A 16,029-nucleotide genomic window follows, 5' to 3' on the forward strand; every position below is an offset into this window, starting at 1 on the left:
TGATAACAGCCTAGCCCAGCATATCTTCAAAGACTACGCATACTGTACGCACAAGGGCCTTGCATGCACATTTGTGTTAGATAGGCTTACATGGCTTAGTGAGAGTGTGACCTGTCTATGCACTTAGAGGCCTTGCACTGTTATTATGGTCCTAATTCTTTCTGTGCACGAGGTAAGAGCTGTGAACTGTCTAGACAACCAGTAACATCAATCAGTCACCTCATAAGGCATGACCTTGACTTTCTGAGGTTCTGAACCAAAGGTCATTCAGATTTTCTCCATGGGTAAAATGTCCAAGAAATCCTAGTCTAGGTGTCTAGTGCTGTGTAATAGCCTATACCTTTATTATGGTTTATCATCTTCTGGTTCATATAAAACATTGATTTTCTCTCTGCAGCGTCCTAGATTATTTAGTAGCCTAAACATTCATTCTAAAATCTCTGCATTATTTATTCTCTTATAACAAGACACATCTACAGCAACTGTTTCTGGATAGGCAAAGGTAGGATGTGGGACACAAAGGCGTGCAAAGCATCTGCAAACAATTAGAGGCAATGGGGTGAGGGAATAGTTTTACCGCCCATTACACTTGAATTAGTCACTTCTGTTAAATATGATGTCAGTGAGTACAGCTTGGCAACATTCTAAAACTGCAAAGGAATATTTGATGTTTTCCATTGTATTTATTGGAGTGTGGGGTAGGCCTACCCAAAATAGTGAAATTGTACACCAAACTGAGTTCAATCAGCTAAACTCAACCTTTGCCATGTACAAAGATAGGCCTACTACTTCAGCCCCAAAACACACACACAAACACACGCACGCGCGTGTACATCCTTCTTCATCAATATTGCAGTATTATAACACACTATTTTAACACACTAAGTAAGGTTTGTGATCACGGATTTGAAAAATCATAGATGTTGTTGGTAGCATTTAAGCCCACCGTTATAAAATCCACCATAATCTTGCAGCCAATTTTGCCTACCCTTTCCCTGTCTCTATGCGCGAACATCGAGCAAGCGCGATCCATTGGAATTGTGTCGCTATAAACTCACCTTATGTTGTCGTCGCCTGATTTAGCGCAGAAAACTTCTTCCCCCTCTCGTCATATAGCCTACTATTCTCTCCTAAGTGTGCAAAGTATCTGGTAAACATTTTATTCAAAGAGCTGTCCTCTGCAGTGGTCGCTGTCTCAAGCCTCTCTGTTTCGTGTCGGGCTTGAAGAAAAGTGATGTCATTGTATGAAATTGCGTTACCCGCCCCGATTTCAGACAAGGCTCTGTCCCACATATATGGAACCTTTCCACTTTTACCAAGGAGTTTCAAATTGTTCCTTGTTGATGAGTATGCTTCCAAGAAGATGTTTTTAAATCTTAAGTGTGTTGGTGCAACACAAACACAGCTTTCAAGTGTGTTATTCACGTGAACCAACACTCATTCATTCATAAACATGCATGCATGTGATATCACTCAAGAGAATGATGAGCAAGGGTTTCATAAAAATAGTTTATTTGTGGATGGTTTATTGAACATCTATGAGAAGTGTTACATCTCTTTAGTACCAACATGACTTGGTATTCCAAATATATATATATATACACTGTATATCTGTCTGTAATGTATAGTGAACAGAGGAGCAACTGTGTATGAAATGTACACGTTACATTGAAAGGCAACTGTGAGAAAGACCAAGACAGACATCGGAAGGACTTTATGATATCAGCAAGATGACAACTCAATGAACAACAGAACAATAGTGACTTGGCAATGGTCTGCAAAGGCTTTGTTATAATCTACATTGTAGATCCACTCTGGCTTTGGATTGGTCAACTCAACATAAGTCTGAGGAATTCAACACAACTTGTCCTTTGTGCAATGAATGGTTGAGGCAAAGCTCCTCATCTTGTGGCAGGGTCAGAGTCTTTGGGTGAATGTTGCATGGTCTCCTCACCTCCTTCCACCGCAGGCATATCTGAGACAACCTGGAAAGAACCACAAGACATTCACAATTGAGTCAGACAAAGACCAGAGGGAGAAGAAGCAACCATCAACATTCTCCATCATCAGTTTCTCTTGAAATCACATTCACATTTCTCTCTCTAGAATAGCCAACCTGAACAAACCAGAGTTATGCCTTCGTTTACCCATTTTGAGAATCTACCATAAGGGATAAATAAGTAAATACTAGTGATGTGGAGCTTGCAAACAATTCCTTCTTTTTGAACTACTCTTTTTACTGACTCGAGAGTCCTGATTAGTTTTCCAAGTGGCTTGTTCATTTGACCTGCTGGTCGCAATGAATCCTACAGCAGGATTAATACACACTCCTCCAGGTCAGTTTATGTGCGCACAGGAAAATAGGTCATGAAGCAGCAAGCAACAAAGGGAAAGAAAAGTTTACAACTGATCGCATATGGTGCAGGAATTAATACAATTAATTAATTTTTGAATCTTATTGATGGACACAACTTTGTAGAACCAACACTGATTAATACAATACTTAATGTGTCAACAACAATATGATGGCTAATTTAATTTCTAATCAGAGATCAAAACAAGGTTATTAAATTGACCTAAACTGTGTTTCGAAATGTGTGGGGAAAAAAATGCGTATTGGACTGTGACAACTCATATTTATTGGTTTATTTGTTGTTTTAATAATGAACTATGAATAATAATACAAATAATATAATACATCGATTAAGTGGAACATCACTGGAGACACCCAAAACAAGCGTGCAGTGCTGTAACACTGACATGATAATGCAGATATTTGGCTGTCAAAGTTGCTCCCACCCTAATCCCCATCATCCCAGAAATGGAGACAGTGTGAAAAACTGCACAGGTTAGAAGATTTAGTCTCAAAAATTGGTTCAGCTATATTAGCGACTATATTAGTCACGTTACTTGTACCAGTACACGTCTCGTATATCAAATAGTTTATCACGAAAAAAAGAAAGAAGCTAAAGTAGCTGTATTTACTAGTCTCCTAAGGAGCTTCAATACAAAATTGCTATGTTTGTCCCCAGACACCTTCATTAGCATGGTCTTCTTTTATTATGATGCAATCACTTTACCAGTGTATTATGAAGAGAATATAATATATCCAAAGGTATCAATAAATAATTGTAGGCCTACTAAGCAATCACAAATTAACAGTGTTTGAATCACACCAAGTGCATCACAAATGACAGCTGTAAAGTAAGAAACCTGCGTGCCCCCAATGGTGAATGAGAGGCTTGGAGAATCATGACTCTTTCGAGTTCAGTTCATTACTGATACAAATGAACGAAATGACTCTAAAAAGTGCTGTACTTCCCATCCCATAATAAGTATACATAACTAAGGAATGTGTCAAGACGGCTCACCTGGTCCTCCATGTTATCCACATCTCGGTCAGAGAGCTCCTGTCCCGATGCGTCCAGCTCCGTCTGCTCAGAGTCTGCCCCAGTCAAGATGTCCATGGGGGCCTCAGCGATGGCCCGGATGGTCTGGTCCTCCAGGGCCAGGGCTGTGTCAAACGCCAGGGGGGAAGGAGGACACTGCATGCAGTCACCCACCACATCAAGATCCTGAAAAATAGCGGGAGTGATGAGGGAACGCATGGCTAAGCTATTCCTCTGCAGAGTATATTCCTTCATGGAGGCAACAGGGGAACTGTAACATAAGAACACATAATATTGGCATTCAGATCATAATTATTTGGGTTCAGAGGAATGGGGTGGGGTCTGTCCCTTCCAACTGAATTGACTATCCCCTTTGTAAATATGGGGGAAAACCAACAGACCATTGAAAGAGTTTAATGTTGGCCCAATTTGAAACAGACAGCTACAACAAGCTGCCAGCTCTTGATTAGGGCCCAGTAGACAATAATGATAGAGGAGGTTGAGGAGGAGTGGGCAAATTATTACATGCGTCTTGCATTTAAAAACGAGCGGTTATGATGTTTATAAAAAAACACTGTGGGCTCTTTTATAGAGAGTGCAATTTCAGGTCATACAACTTTCTCACAGAATGGATTCTGATGTGTCCTGTGAGAATAAGTGAGCGTCAGCATTTCCGTACATCACTGAACTCCAGAGGCAGGCTCTCCGTGGGCTGAAGCTCCGCAGCACTCAGATACATGTCTTTGGGGGCTGGGGTGAGGGGCTCCTGAGCCATGGGCTCCTGTTCAGGCTGGTACATTGGGGGAGGCAGGGAATGATGCAGGGGACAGCGGGGCTCCTCTGACTGGCCCATATACACAGGCCGGTCACACGGCACGTCCTTCAACCCTGGGCACATCTTGAACAGTACCTGGTTACTGTCCTGGTAGATATCTGTACATGCAGCTGTCAAGAATAACACTAACAATGATGAAGGTTAATGGCGATCATGGGTGTGAAAAGCACTGAGGGTATGAAGACATGCATGAGGATCCATGGGAAGTTGTTGAGATTACTTTTGTTTACGACAGAGAGTAGCAGGCTAAATACTGAAGTATATGTCCGCATGAAAAGCATGTGGAGGCTAAGGTAAATGACATCCAGATTATCATTATTTGGGTTCAGAGGAATGGGGTGTGTGTGTCCCTTCCAACTGAATTGACTATCCCCTTTGTAAATATGGGGGAAAACCAACAGACCATTGAAAGAGTTTAATGTTGGCCCAATTTGAAACAGACAGCTACAACAAGCTGCCAGCTCTTGATTGAGGGCCCAGTACACAAATCATAGTGTGAGTTGAGAAGAGGGCAAATTAATACATGTATCTTGCATTTAAAGTATAGGTAAAATGCAAGGGTGCAAATGAGCAATACGCATGTATGTTATGACACTGGCTTGTTGACATGCTCGTGAAACCTTACAAGCTAATGTTGTAGTTTTATCCATTGTCACCCACACTTGCATAAATCAATGAAAATTACCCAAATTATTGTATTAAGGCAAATCTGAAAATAACTTCAATTGAACCCATATGGAAGGATACGAGAGACGCAGTGCCGGGTCATTGGGAGACACTGGTTAGTGCAGCGGGTCCCTTCCACGAAGGAGATGCATCTCTGGCCCGACCTCGTTGTATGTGGCTGTAGAGAACACACACACACACACACACACACACACACACACACACACACACACACACACACACACACACACACACACACACACACACACACACACACACACACACACACACACACACACACACACAGTTAAAATCCTCAAATACCTCCTAAGCACTTGCATAGATTTGAGAGCTCTAGATTAGACAGGGATAAGCAACATGGTATAAATTCCACTTAGCCTACCAGAGGGCAAGGTGGTGCGACTACCATATTGCTAAAACCCATCCAATCCTTTCAGCTGATCCACACAAAGGGGGTAGGGGGCTAGGAGTGATTTCTGGACGAGGCCAAGAGTCGATCCCAAAACAGTAGATATGGACTCAAACCTGAGGGGCTCCTTCGGTGACCGCCTGTCTCCTCTCCCGGAGCTGCCTGTGCAACAGGGCTTCCACGCCATATCGGCGCCGGTACCGACGTAGAGCCTTCAGCTTCCTCAGGTTCTCCCTCTCCTTCATAGATAGTCCCTCAGGGCCCGTAAGCAGACTGCTCCCTGTCACACAAAAACACATGCATTATAAGGGAGTCTGAGCTACTAGAAATCACCGCTATCATAACAGACCGACTACTCTCACTCCATTCAATAATGATCCTTACTCTAGAATATGGTTATGAACGCAATAGGAGGGCAGGCTGGGTAAGTGAAGCTAGTCTTTACCTAGGGTCTCATGCTCCACCTTGCGGCTATGCAGGTATCGACGCTTCTTCTCCTTCAGTAGATGCTGCAGGCGTTTGAACTGGTCGATGTACAGAGACTGCAGTCTGATGAGCTTCTCTCGTGTGATCAGAGCGACCTCCTCTGCAGTGTACACTCCTGCATGTCTGCACAGACACAAGTACAGTTTGTTGCTTGCTAAAACCAGATCTCAACCATTTCAAAGCCATCTAATAAGTGATTACTTACTTGAGAGGATCTTCGTGATCACTATCCATGCTGTCGGCCTCACTGTCAGGGTCTCCTCTCCAGGTCTGATCCAGCACCAGTGGAGACTGCTCCTCCTCACTCCAGCTGTCCTCATCTACACACACACACACACACCCACACACTCAGCATCAAGGGAACAGGAATGGTCCTCATGATCCTGGCCTTAATCATAATAGAAATGTTCTCTTTTTACCTAGAATGCGGCTGGCTTCGCTTCGGCCACCATCAAGGCCGTGCATGTCTGGGCGGTTGTATCCACTGAGCTGAGACAGGAGGGCCTCAGGGGAGGGGTCTGAGGAGCCCTTCCTCATCTGAGCCTGGAGAGCCATGGCATTCCTACGGGCATGCTCTGCACAGAATGTCACGCTGACAGACAAAAGGACATGCAAGAGAGCCACAGATCAGAAACAGAAAGATACTTCATTGATGCACTTCCATGGCTCTCCCTCATTCATATGGGTGGCGTGACTGGGAAGGTTGCCAAATTAATTAGCACTCACCCATCTTTCTTCTCAACTTTTGGGGCTGCATTAGGGCAGCGCTTGCCGTTCTTGTTGGAGACATAGCTGCACTGCTTGTAGGGGGCATTCTTATCCTCCAGTATGTGTTTGATGCAGAACTCCAGGCCATCCAGGCGAGGTTGAGAGCACGGCCGTAGGGTGAAGGAGCAGGCCTGGGGCTCCTGGGTACGGGCAGCCTGAGCTACACGGCCCCTGCTCGACGGCAACACATGGATCCGTATCCTGTTCATCACTTATTCTGGAAGAGAAAGAAAAAATTGATTGACTACATCAGCTAAGGGGGATGAGGTGAGTGGTCTTCTGTGGCTCAGTTGGTAGAGCATGGCGCTAAGAACGCTTAGGTTGTGGGTTTGATTCCCGCTGGGACCATATATACTGAAATGTATGGACTCACTGCAATGTAAGTCGCTTTGGATAAAAGCTTCAGCTAAATGGCATATATTATTACGACATACAGGTGCTGTGTAGGAATAGTTGGACAGTAGTTCAGTCTCAGCCATACAGCACATTATCACTCATCATTTGAGTTCCCGGTGATTCCCGGTGACTGACCATTGCGCACGAAACTGACGCTGTCATTGACAAACAAATAATTGGCAAGCTAAATACCATTACGGTAAATAAGAGACAGTTAGCAGAAAGCATTTCAGTAGGCTAGTTGGATACGACCGTGACGGTTGCAAACAATAGCCTCACAATGTTTCTGTTGTGACAGGTTCTCTTCTGATACTTGCCTCCCTTGCATAAACCCACGCGGCACATTCGGATAAAGTCCGCCTCTTTTGCTAAAACGTCAGAGGCCACGGAGGTTTTCTGAGCGACATCAGCCATCTTTGTTTAGCGTTGGCTATGTGGCTACCACCTAATCTCACGGAATTAACCACGGATCTATCTAAATAAAGTCGTCTGTCCGCTGGTGTTGATATGCAGTGTGGTCATAGAGGAATATAATGCGCTAATGACAAAATATGACTATATTGTGGGATTTTCTGTTGAAACTACGACGGCGGGCTTACCTTCTCGTTACCCTGTTGTGCCCCGTTGGCTCGTGAAGCATACTGCGTCGTTTTTCCCGCACTCCCCAGATCAGGGCGTGGAGAAGTTGAGCCCGCCCAATGTGTGATTTGATTGGTGTGCAGACTTGGACGAATATTAAAACCCATACTGTCAATGGTTAAAGTCGCTGTCTGTCAATCCTATACATTTCTATCTCTCTAGAAATACAACTATTTGCAAAAAATGTCTTGAATGCAATTTTGTATCAATTATTTCAGTTAATAAAATGACTTCAAGAAATACCAAATGGAGAGGAATGTGTTCTTTTTTTAAAACATTTATTGACATGGGATTATATCAACCACATTAAAAAAGGAACTGTGTTCACAACAAAACTGTATGCAGACCTTTAGCTCATATAAACAAAATATATCCCAAAACGATTCATTTCCAGACCTGAGAGTTTATGTGGTACCACTAAAACATTAACACCAAGATGTGACAATTAGTACTGACCAAACTTAGAACTGTTTACAAATTACAATGAGGTGTAGCAATGTGATTTTGCATTTGATTGCATTGATATCTTCCTTATCATTTTCAATACATCAGTTTTATTTTGTGACCATTCATGTCCAACAATCATTCACACACGACAGACAACTCCCACTTTTGCAGCCAATCATCCATGGACTAGTCCCCCCTATATCTCAAGAGTGAGTGAAGTCCACCCATTCATAATATCATTCAGCAATGGGAAAGTAATTAATATTCCTACAAAACAATGAATGGAAGCATAATGCTCTTGGTAATAACACTTGTAGTTACCATTTCCTCAGTTTAACAAAAAATATTGTTCGTTAAAGACCATCTTGATTGGAAAAAGATTCAGTGCATTTTACAGCATGTCCATGTGTTTCTCTTCATAGCATCATAAAGGCTTACCTGAGTGACAACAATCAACTGTTGGGCTCAAGTACTTTAAAAACCATCCAAACTAGTACCTCGAAATATTTATTAGGGGGCAAAAAAGATGTGAAAAGCTGGGCACAGACCATTCAGGACATGTATAGTATCTTTAACAGTTCTGTCACATTGAAAGATTTTGAAGGTGGTTACAGACACATTGGTACATTGCAACACCTCCCTCAGTTTACTGCGTGATTGACAATTATGTTTTTCTTAAAACTCTCCCAAAAAAGAAATTTCATTTCAATTACGTATCAAAGAAAACAGATGTTACCATTAAACAGTAATGGAAGTAACACTATCAGTTCTGTTCAAAACATCAAAGACAAATCGGCCCATTATCAAAAGATTGATACTGCTAGGGTTTGTGTGTAAATATGTAGATATGTAGTATAAACTCTGCCCATTAGTGTAATTATTTGAGTATTATGAGACATAACATTTTACAACCATTTAAAACAATGACTGCAACACATTAAATCTAAAAACTAAAGTACAAGCTTTCTTAATTTACATGATTTTTGTAACCTTTTTTAAACAAAATGTAAAAATATTTTATGTTCACTTTAGTCATTGTACATTATTTATACAACATTGTTTACCAAATAACACAGAGATAATTATAAAAAAACATGTATTGACAAAATTGAGGAAAAAAAAAACTATAATTTTGTGACTACTATGCTACTTGAAACCAAATCTTAAAACAATGGCTTTGAAGACATGCATTCTCAAATAAGCTTGTGTAAGGAACTATTCTTCAGCTCAGCAGGACACAGCGGAGAGGGGAGGCTTTTTTTAATTTTTTTAAAAGCCCCAAAAGATTATTTTTTTTCTTCCTCCAAAAGCATCCAATACTAATAATAAATAGTGTACTTTAAAAACATTATACAAAAGACAAATTTTAAGCAAGACTTAATAGGTAAAGCAAACAAGTTTCAGTTTCCTTTATGCATTCAAGACGTGACATTTGACTTTCTTCAAAACAGTGATGGCTAAAATACCAGGTCCCGTCATTCCATAAATTCAATTTGAGTTCATGAGATACAAAAATGAGTAACATCAAAAATAGTATTTACATTTGTCATAAATAATTCATTGTTGTTTTTTTTTGCAAGCTTTTAAAGCCTCCCGTTATTGCCCCAGAGATGGATACGGTGTAATCAGGGAAAATATACTAGATAACTGTAAGTTTGTGTTAGAAGTACATTTCTTTGCTGTCAAGTTGAAACCCACAAAACATGATTCATACAAACAGAAAAAGGGACCCGAAATCACAGAGCAATGTTTTATGTAACATGGTTGGTTGCTGCGGCAGTTATACTGTCAGTGATTCACCTCCCCAGCACTCATTTCGGTAGAGGCGGTAGTGGGGGAGGGGGGTCAGCCGGCAGGGGAGGGGGTCGAGAATTGCCCCCCCTGGAGCCACCACTGTATCTGTACTCCCCATACTGGGAGCGGTAGTCAAACATGGCCGGCTGGGCTGGCTGGACCCCCTGAGCACTTAGCAGTGAGTTCAGCATCTCAAACGTGTCCTGGTACTCATTAGACTGGCTGCCCCCACCTGAATTGTGGCCATTTGTGTCAGCCTTGTCCCCTTTTGTGTGCGAGTAGTTTCCCTGGTGGTGGGGAAGCCCCAGGGAGGGAAGAATGTCAGGGCCGTGCCCCAGGGAGTGTCCAGAAGAGGCAGACAGAGAGGGCAGCTGGTAGGAGTTCCTGGAGGACTTGCTGACTTTCGAGGAGGGGTGAGAGCCTTGTGAGGGCTCTTGGGAGTGGGTCCTCTTTCGAGACCCTGAGGAGGATGAGGAGCTCATTCTAGACGAGTCACTGGGGGCTTTTTTGCTGCCTCCGACAGCTACGCCGGCGCTTGTTGAGTGTTTATGTGAGGAGGACGATGAGGAGGATAAGGAAGCACCACTGGAGGAAGAGTGGTGGTGATGATGATGGTGGTGGTTGGAGCGTTCTCTGTGCTTGTCCCTACTCTTTCCTTCCTCGCCAGAGCTCCCACGTTTCTCAGGCACCCGGATTCGCACCTTGATGTCCTGGTCCCCCATCCTGCTCCCTCCACTGTGCCCCCCTCCAACCCCAGAGCCTGCCCCCAGAGGGAGGCGCATCTTCAGGGAGCTACGCTCATGCCTCTCCTTCTCCAGGGGAATTTTGAGGATAATGGGCGAGGGGTTGTTAGTGTCAGAGGAGCTCGAGGAAGAATGGTGGGAGCTAGACTGATGATGATGTTTCTCCTTCTTATGCTGGCCTATGAGAGCCTGGGCAGCTGTGGCGTACTCCCTCTTCACACTGGCCTCCATATTCTCCAGTTTCCTCTTTTGGGCCGCCAGGACATCTGCGTGCTTGGCACGGTACTCACTTAGGGACACCTTGGCAGGGACGTGCAGATCGAGGTTGGGCTGTTGTTCGGCCTTGCTGCCAGGCTGCCAATGCTGGGTGCTGCCTGATCCGCTGCTACGGTCCTTGTCCTCCAGTGAGGGAGCCATGGAGGAGGAAGAGGAGGAGGGGGGAGCTGACAGGCTCATCAGACCAGCTAGCGTGGTGTCAGATGAGGCCATGGAGATCATGCTCATCATGGTGTCAGTCTGGTCACCATCGTCCGGGGCCTTGGACTTGCCCTTTGCTGTCTGACCGGCCGCCTAGGACAAGAGACGGGAAGTCACTCAGTGATGGCAGAAGCAATGCCAGGACTATGAGGAAGACTTAAACAGTGAGAATATCAATGTAAGCATGTTGCTAAGACTTACTTTCCAGTTGCGAATGCGTTTTAAGCGGCTCGGCGTCTTCTCCAAGATCTGCAGGAACTCGTGGGTGAGCTCTGTGGGGAAAAAAGGATTCCGTTTTCATTCAAGCAGCATGAAGCCCTCAATTCACATACACAAATAAAACATGTGTTGAGCAGATTAGATGACAAATGTTCACTTCACGAGACTTGCCAGCATCTTTGCAATAATTCCCCATGGAATGCATAAGGACCTCCGTAATTCAACACTTTACAATACAGTAGAAGGTACATCTGCACTAACAAGCATACTGAAGCAAAACATACCATCCAGCAGCTCAAGGGTGACTGTGGAGTCCACATACTCCCACCAGTGCTTGCTGTCTGTGGAGACGGGGATCTCCCAGTTGGACCACTTGCAGGCCAGATGGATGCACACACAGGCCACGATGGGCGGGCTGTACTGCAGGCAGAATGTGGTCAAGTGCAGACTACACAGCAGGGTGGGTCCCAGATAGCGCCGCCAACAACCATGGAAAACGGAAAAAAGAGAGGGAGGGAAGAAGAAACGGATTCAGTTTGAGCAAAATAAACACGACTGTCTTGAAAGAAAGAGTTATTTTCAAATTAAAAATAGGCAAAAGATGATCTACTTTTTCAGATCAGACATAAAATGCACACATTTCCATAAAAGAGGGCACATACCTGTTTGTGGCCATGAAGTATGATGTCTGCGCCAAATCCTTACTCGCTGGAACAACAACAAACGAAACAACAAATACGGTTAAAACCTGCAGCGTCAACAACCTTGGCATTTCTCATTAAATACACGTGATAAAACATTCAAAATAATACCTTAAACTAGAGGAGACCATTTATACCATTGGTTAAGGTATTAGGCTCTCTCACTTCACCACTAAACAGAGGAGCGCTTGTTGATGCTTACCTCTGACAAGCTGGGTGCACTTGACAACATGAGTATGTGGGTGGTCAATGGTGATTTCAAAGGCTGTAATGAAGGGGGAAGAGGGGAGACAGAGAAAAGGTTCCATGAGCAACACAGAACTCGAAACAACCATCTTGCATCCTCTATCCTGACTTATGGGATTCTGAGGTTGCCATGACAAAACAGTTCTGCTCTGACTGTACTTTCCATTTCAGTTCACTGAGCAGTAAAATGAATCAATCCCTGAAAGATCACTGTTCCCATTTCATGACACTTTAACCAAACTATGTGCTGTAAAATAATACAGAATGGAATGCAGTGCTTTAGATCTTCAGCTAACCCTGGATAAGACAAATGTGAATGAGTGAGTTAAGAGAATAAAGGTTTCGGCATTAACATTTTAAGCCATTCAATGAGCCAACTGTTATAGGTGGTGAATGGGCATTCAAATGTGAAATCACAATTCTAGCAATCTTGTATTACATTCATTTTGTCTCTGTCAGCCAATTGGTAGCCAATTATAAATGGAGTATAATTTTTTAAGTATTACTGAAAATCACCCCATTGCATGGCTAGATTCAATGACAGAAAACAACTGCTTGGTGTAGTGATTGTTGACAAAATGCTGACTGACTAAGTGAATAGAAAATCTTTATACAATTGTATCCTGTCACAACCTACACAAAAATGTCATGGCTCCAATGAATAGCTTAAAAATCACTGGAAAATAAAGAGGAAAATGTGAAAAGAAATGGCTGCACTGTAAAGTTGATATGAAGACAATGGGGGAGAACCAAAAAGGCAGTAGCAATAAAACAGTGCTCATAAAATATGCATGGAGGACTAGGTGTGTGTTTCCAATACTGCTGACCCCCTCAAGACTCTTCTGTGGACAAGAGCAAAGTTGGTTAATAACTGTAAGCAGCACATCTCTAGTTTGGGGAAACAAGAGACCCATTCTTCCTCCCCAACTTACCCAGGGTCTGGAGAATAATGCTCTCAAGAATGACCAGGTCTTGGGCTTGTTGCAGGTAAGCCTGAGGTTGAGAGGACAGGCAGATTACTCACTAGGAGGCAATTCTCTCTTTCATCCTGCAAGTCTCTGTCTCACTCTACCTCTTAACCTCGTCCCCATGCTATTGCGCACAGCGCATATAAGCCTGGAATTACAACGACTCAAACCTGGCCTTAGTGGGAGTGAATTTACTGAGTAAGGCATTTGTCATTATTTGATTTCAGCAAATCACACAACTGCAAGGCTGAAAATCAGAAAGTGTGGTGTGCAAGCACGAGGGAAGGCGGAGGGGAAGTGCCGTGGGAGATGACTGATGCAAGGTAAAGCCAATGGCTATGCGACCAGCAGTTTCTCCCGGTCATTCTATTGAGTAAATGAAGGCCAAGTTTGACGCGTTGGTCCACCAGACCTTCCGAGCATTTGGGCGGAAGTGTCTGGGAACGAGATTTCACTACCTCTCGCTTTCCCTTTCAGCAGTCTAACCTTTGGGAGGAGCATTTTGCCTGCCTCATATCTCCCAATTTCTGTTATAGTTAGAATAATACATAACAAGCAGGCAAGCACTTCTACTTAGGTACATGACAGTGAAGTTAAGATTGAGAAACAGGAAAACCCAAAGTTCAGGCTTTAAAATTTGCTTTAGATCAAAGAAGTGAGGGTGGATGAAGCTGTATACAAATCATCCATTCTGGAAGAAAAAAGGGGATGTGAGTGTAATGTAGCTACAATGTTTGCCTGGACATAATTCTCAATACGGGGAACTTTCAATCAAACGTGTTTTTCACAGTTACTGACAAACAATAACAAACAGTAATTATGTGAGCACACTAAGAGCCTGCTTGGTAAACAGATGCTGGTGTCCATGTCTTAAAATGTCAAACATGTGGTGCAGATATGAAACCAATACCATACAGTGTATATGCATGTACCCTACACAACAGACATCTCCAAACCGGCTTATAGTTGGGTAACGAACCCCCCCCATAAGTGCAGAAGGGTGTTCAAAGTGGGGTGGAAGGAAAAACAAATCAATACAACAACATGGCGATACTTACGTCACTGCGGACGTCTGGCGATGGGTCCTGAGGGTTGAGGCATGCATGGGTCACCTTGATAACATGTTCCAACTTGCGGGGCTGCTCCTCAACCTTCGCTGCCAAGAAGAGTGTGGCTGGAGCTATGACCTTGTCAACAAAAGAGGGCATTACGATCAAAACACATGTCCTGTTTATGCTATGCATTTCACACATGAATCAAAGCAGGCTGTACAAGACAGCATTAGGCAACAGAGCAACTAGGCTGCGTTTTTTCTGCAGCAAAGGTACTTACATTTCTGTGAAATCTGGTGAATGACTGGACCATGTAGAAACGGTGCATGTACACAATGGCAGTGTTAATTGTAAGCTGGGACCTGATGCAAATGGTTAAGGGTTACAGCAGAGAGACGGGATGATGCAGAGGTCGAGTTATCACTGCTGCCTGGAAGAGACCTTTCTAGCCATACAAGACAATGATCACAATCACATACGGTAGTACCATATTATGCATCAGGATACAACTCAAAAAGTATTCTAACTCCCCCTTAGGCTATATGAAACAATTTACCATGAGACTAGTCATCAAGACTAGGGTGATCCGTATGGCAACATTGACTGAGGGTCTGAATGGTCCACAAACAAATCAGCTAGCTGGCAACTTGGGGTCAATGTAAATAACGGTGATTTACGTTTCTATTAGAATTATCTGATATTAACATATTTAGCGAGCAATAGCCGAGAACATTTTCGTTTCATAGTAAGGTTAGAGAAACACACATACGAAACTGCATTAGACCTCCATGTTTTAGTTGGCTAAATAGCTAATGCTAGTGAGCAAGCTAGATAGAAACCAGAGAAAAACACCGCTGCTCTAAGAAATTGGGGACTAGTATCAATAACACATAGCTAACGATTAGCTGGCTAGCTGCACTTCCCAAACAGTAGAATGTTTGATACCACCTCATCCGCAATAAACACCCTAGTCTAGATCGAAAAAGAATTACCCCATGTCTGCTTTTGTTCTCAACAGGAAGGCCCGGCTAAAGTCGAGGCCTACTACAAGTACTACGACTAGCTACACGAGCTTGCAAGCGAACATTAGCTAACCCAGTGGCCGGGCCCTCTATCGCAACTCATGCACCCACTAGGTACCTTGAACAAGCATGCTTTGAAAGTTGCCACTCTTAGCTAATGTTTTCTCGGCAACAACACACAAACAGTCCACATGTACCCATATAACCTCGCAATGTTAGCTAGGTAGCAACTATCCATGCCGCCAAACCGGCTTCAACCTCTGCGCTAGCTGAGGAGGCGCAGTTGTCCCCGACAAAAGATACACATTGAGTCGCTGTCCCATGTCCTGCAGGAGGTTTGCGGCTTGTTGTCTGTAGGACAATTCCTTGTCAGGATCAAGCCCAGCACGGCGAGACGGGCTATTCTCGATCTGTTCTCGGGTATAATACCATTTGTTGTTGTTTGTTGCAGAAGGAGAAGGGAACGAAGCCGCCATTACTGAGAAGGACAATATTTTAAAATCTCGGTGCGTCACAGGAAGCAACGTCAAGGGTGCTAATGTCAAAGTGCCACAGCGCCACCACCAGCAGATGGCACTGCTGTCTCAGCCAAAACGCGTTCAGGTGCCAGCTCCGACTGACTAGCGGGTACTGGTAGTTCTCGTTCTAGAAACTCTATTGGGAGAAGCGGAACGAGGAGAGACATTCTATAAGAACTCTATTGTTCTACGTCACAATCAGCCCCTCTAAAACAAGGCAAGCTATGGGGGCA

The 16,029-nt window shown here is 43.6% G+C and overlaps 2 protein-coding genes across 3 annotated transcripts; both read right to left on the reverse strand.

Moving 5' to 3' along the window:
- Window positions 1–1,514: 1,514 nt before the first annotated feature.
- On the reverse strand, window positions 1,515–7,602 carry kansl2 (KAT8 regulatory NSL complex subunit 2). Its single transcript, XM_083674943.1, has 10 exons — window positions 7,570–7,602; window positions 6,533–6,791; window positions 6,226–6,398; window positions 6,012–6,126; window positions 5,766–5,929; window positions 5,437–5,600; window positions 4,972–5,068; window positions 4,069–4,322; window positions 3,372–3,575; window positions 1,515–1,985 (listed from the first exon to the last, which is right to left on the reverse strand). Exons 2-10 carry the CDS (start codon window positions 6,781–6,783, stop codon window positions 1,902–1,904), a joined length of 1,506 nt encoding a protein of 501 aa, XP_083531069.1. The 5' UTR covers window positions 6,784–6,791; window positions 7,570–7,602; the 3' UTR covers window positions 1,515–1,901.
- Window positions 7,603–8,547: 945 nt separating this feature from the next.
- On the reverse strand, window positions 8,548–15,754 carry ccnt1 (cyclin T1; the record flags this gene model as incomplete). 2 transcript variants are annotated; one of them, XM_083674369.1, is made up of 9 exons in its annotated part: window positions 8,548–11,163; window positions 11,272–11,342; window positions 11,574–11,737; window positions 11,952–11,997; window positions 12,193–12,255; window positions 13,169–13,229; window positions 14,263–14,391; window positions 14,537–14,618; window positions 15,582–15,754. In XM_083674369.1, the coding sequence occupies 9 exons, from the start codon at window positions 15,752–15,754 to the stop codon at window positions 9,868–9,870; spliced, it is 2,085 nt and encodes a 694-aa protein (XP_083530495.1). In that variant the 3' UTR covers window positions 8,548–9,867. The 2 variants fall into 2 exon arrangements, with proteins under 2 accessions (XP_083530495.1, XP_083530494.1); XM_083674368.1 differs by having other exon boundaries at window positions 11,952–12,006.
- Window positions 15,755–16,029: the final 275 nt, after the last annotated feature.

The sequence above is a fragment of the Argentina silus genome (assembly GCF_951799395.1).
Source record: "Argentina silus genome assembly, chromosome: 8".
In the NCBI taxonomy this organism is placed as follows: Eukaryota; Metazoa; Chordata; class Actinopteri; order Argentiniformes; family Argentinidae; genus Argentina; species Argentina silus.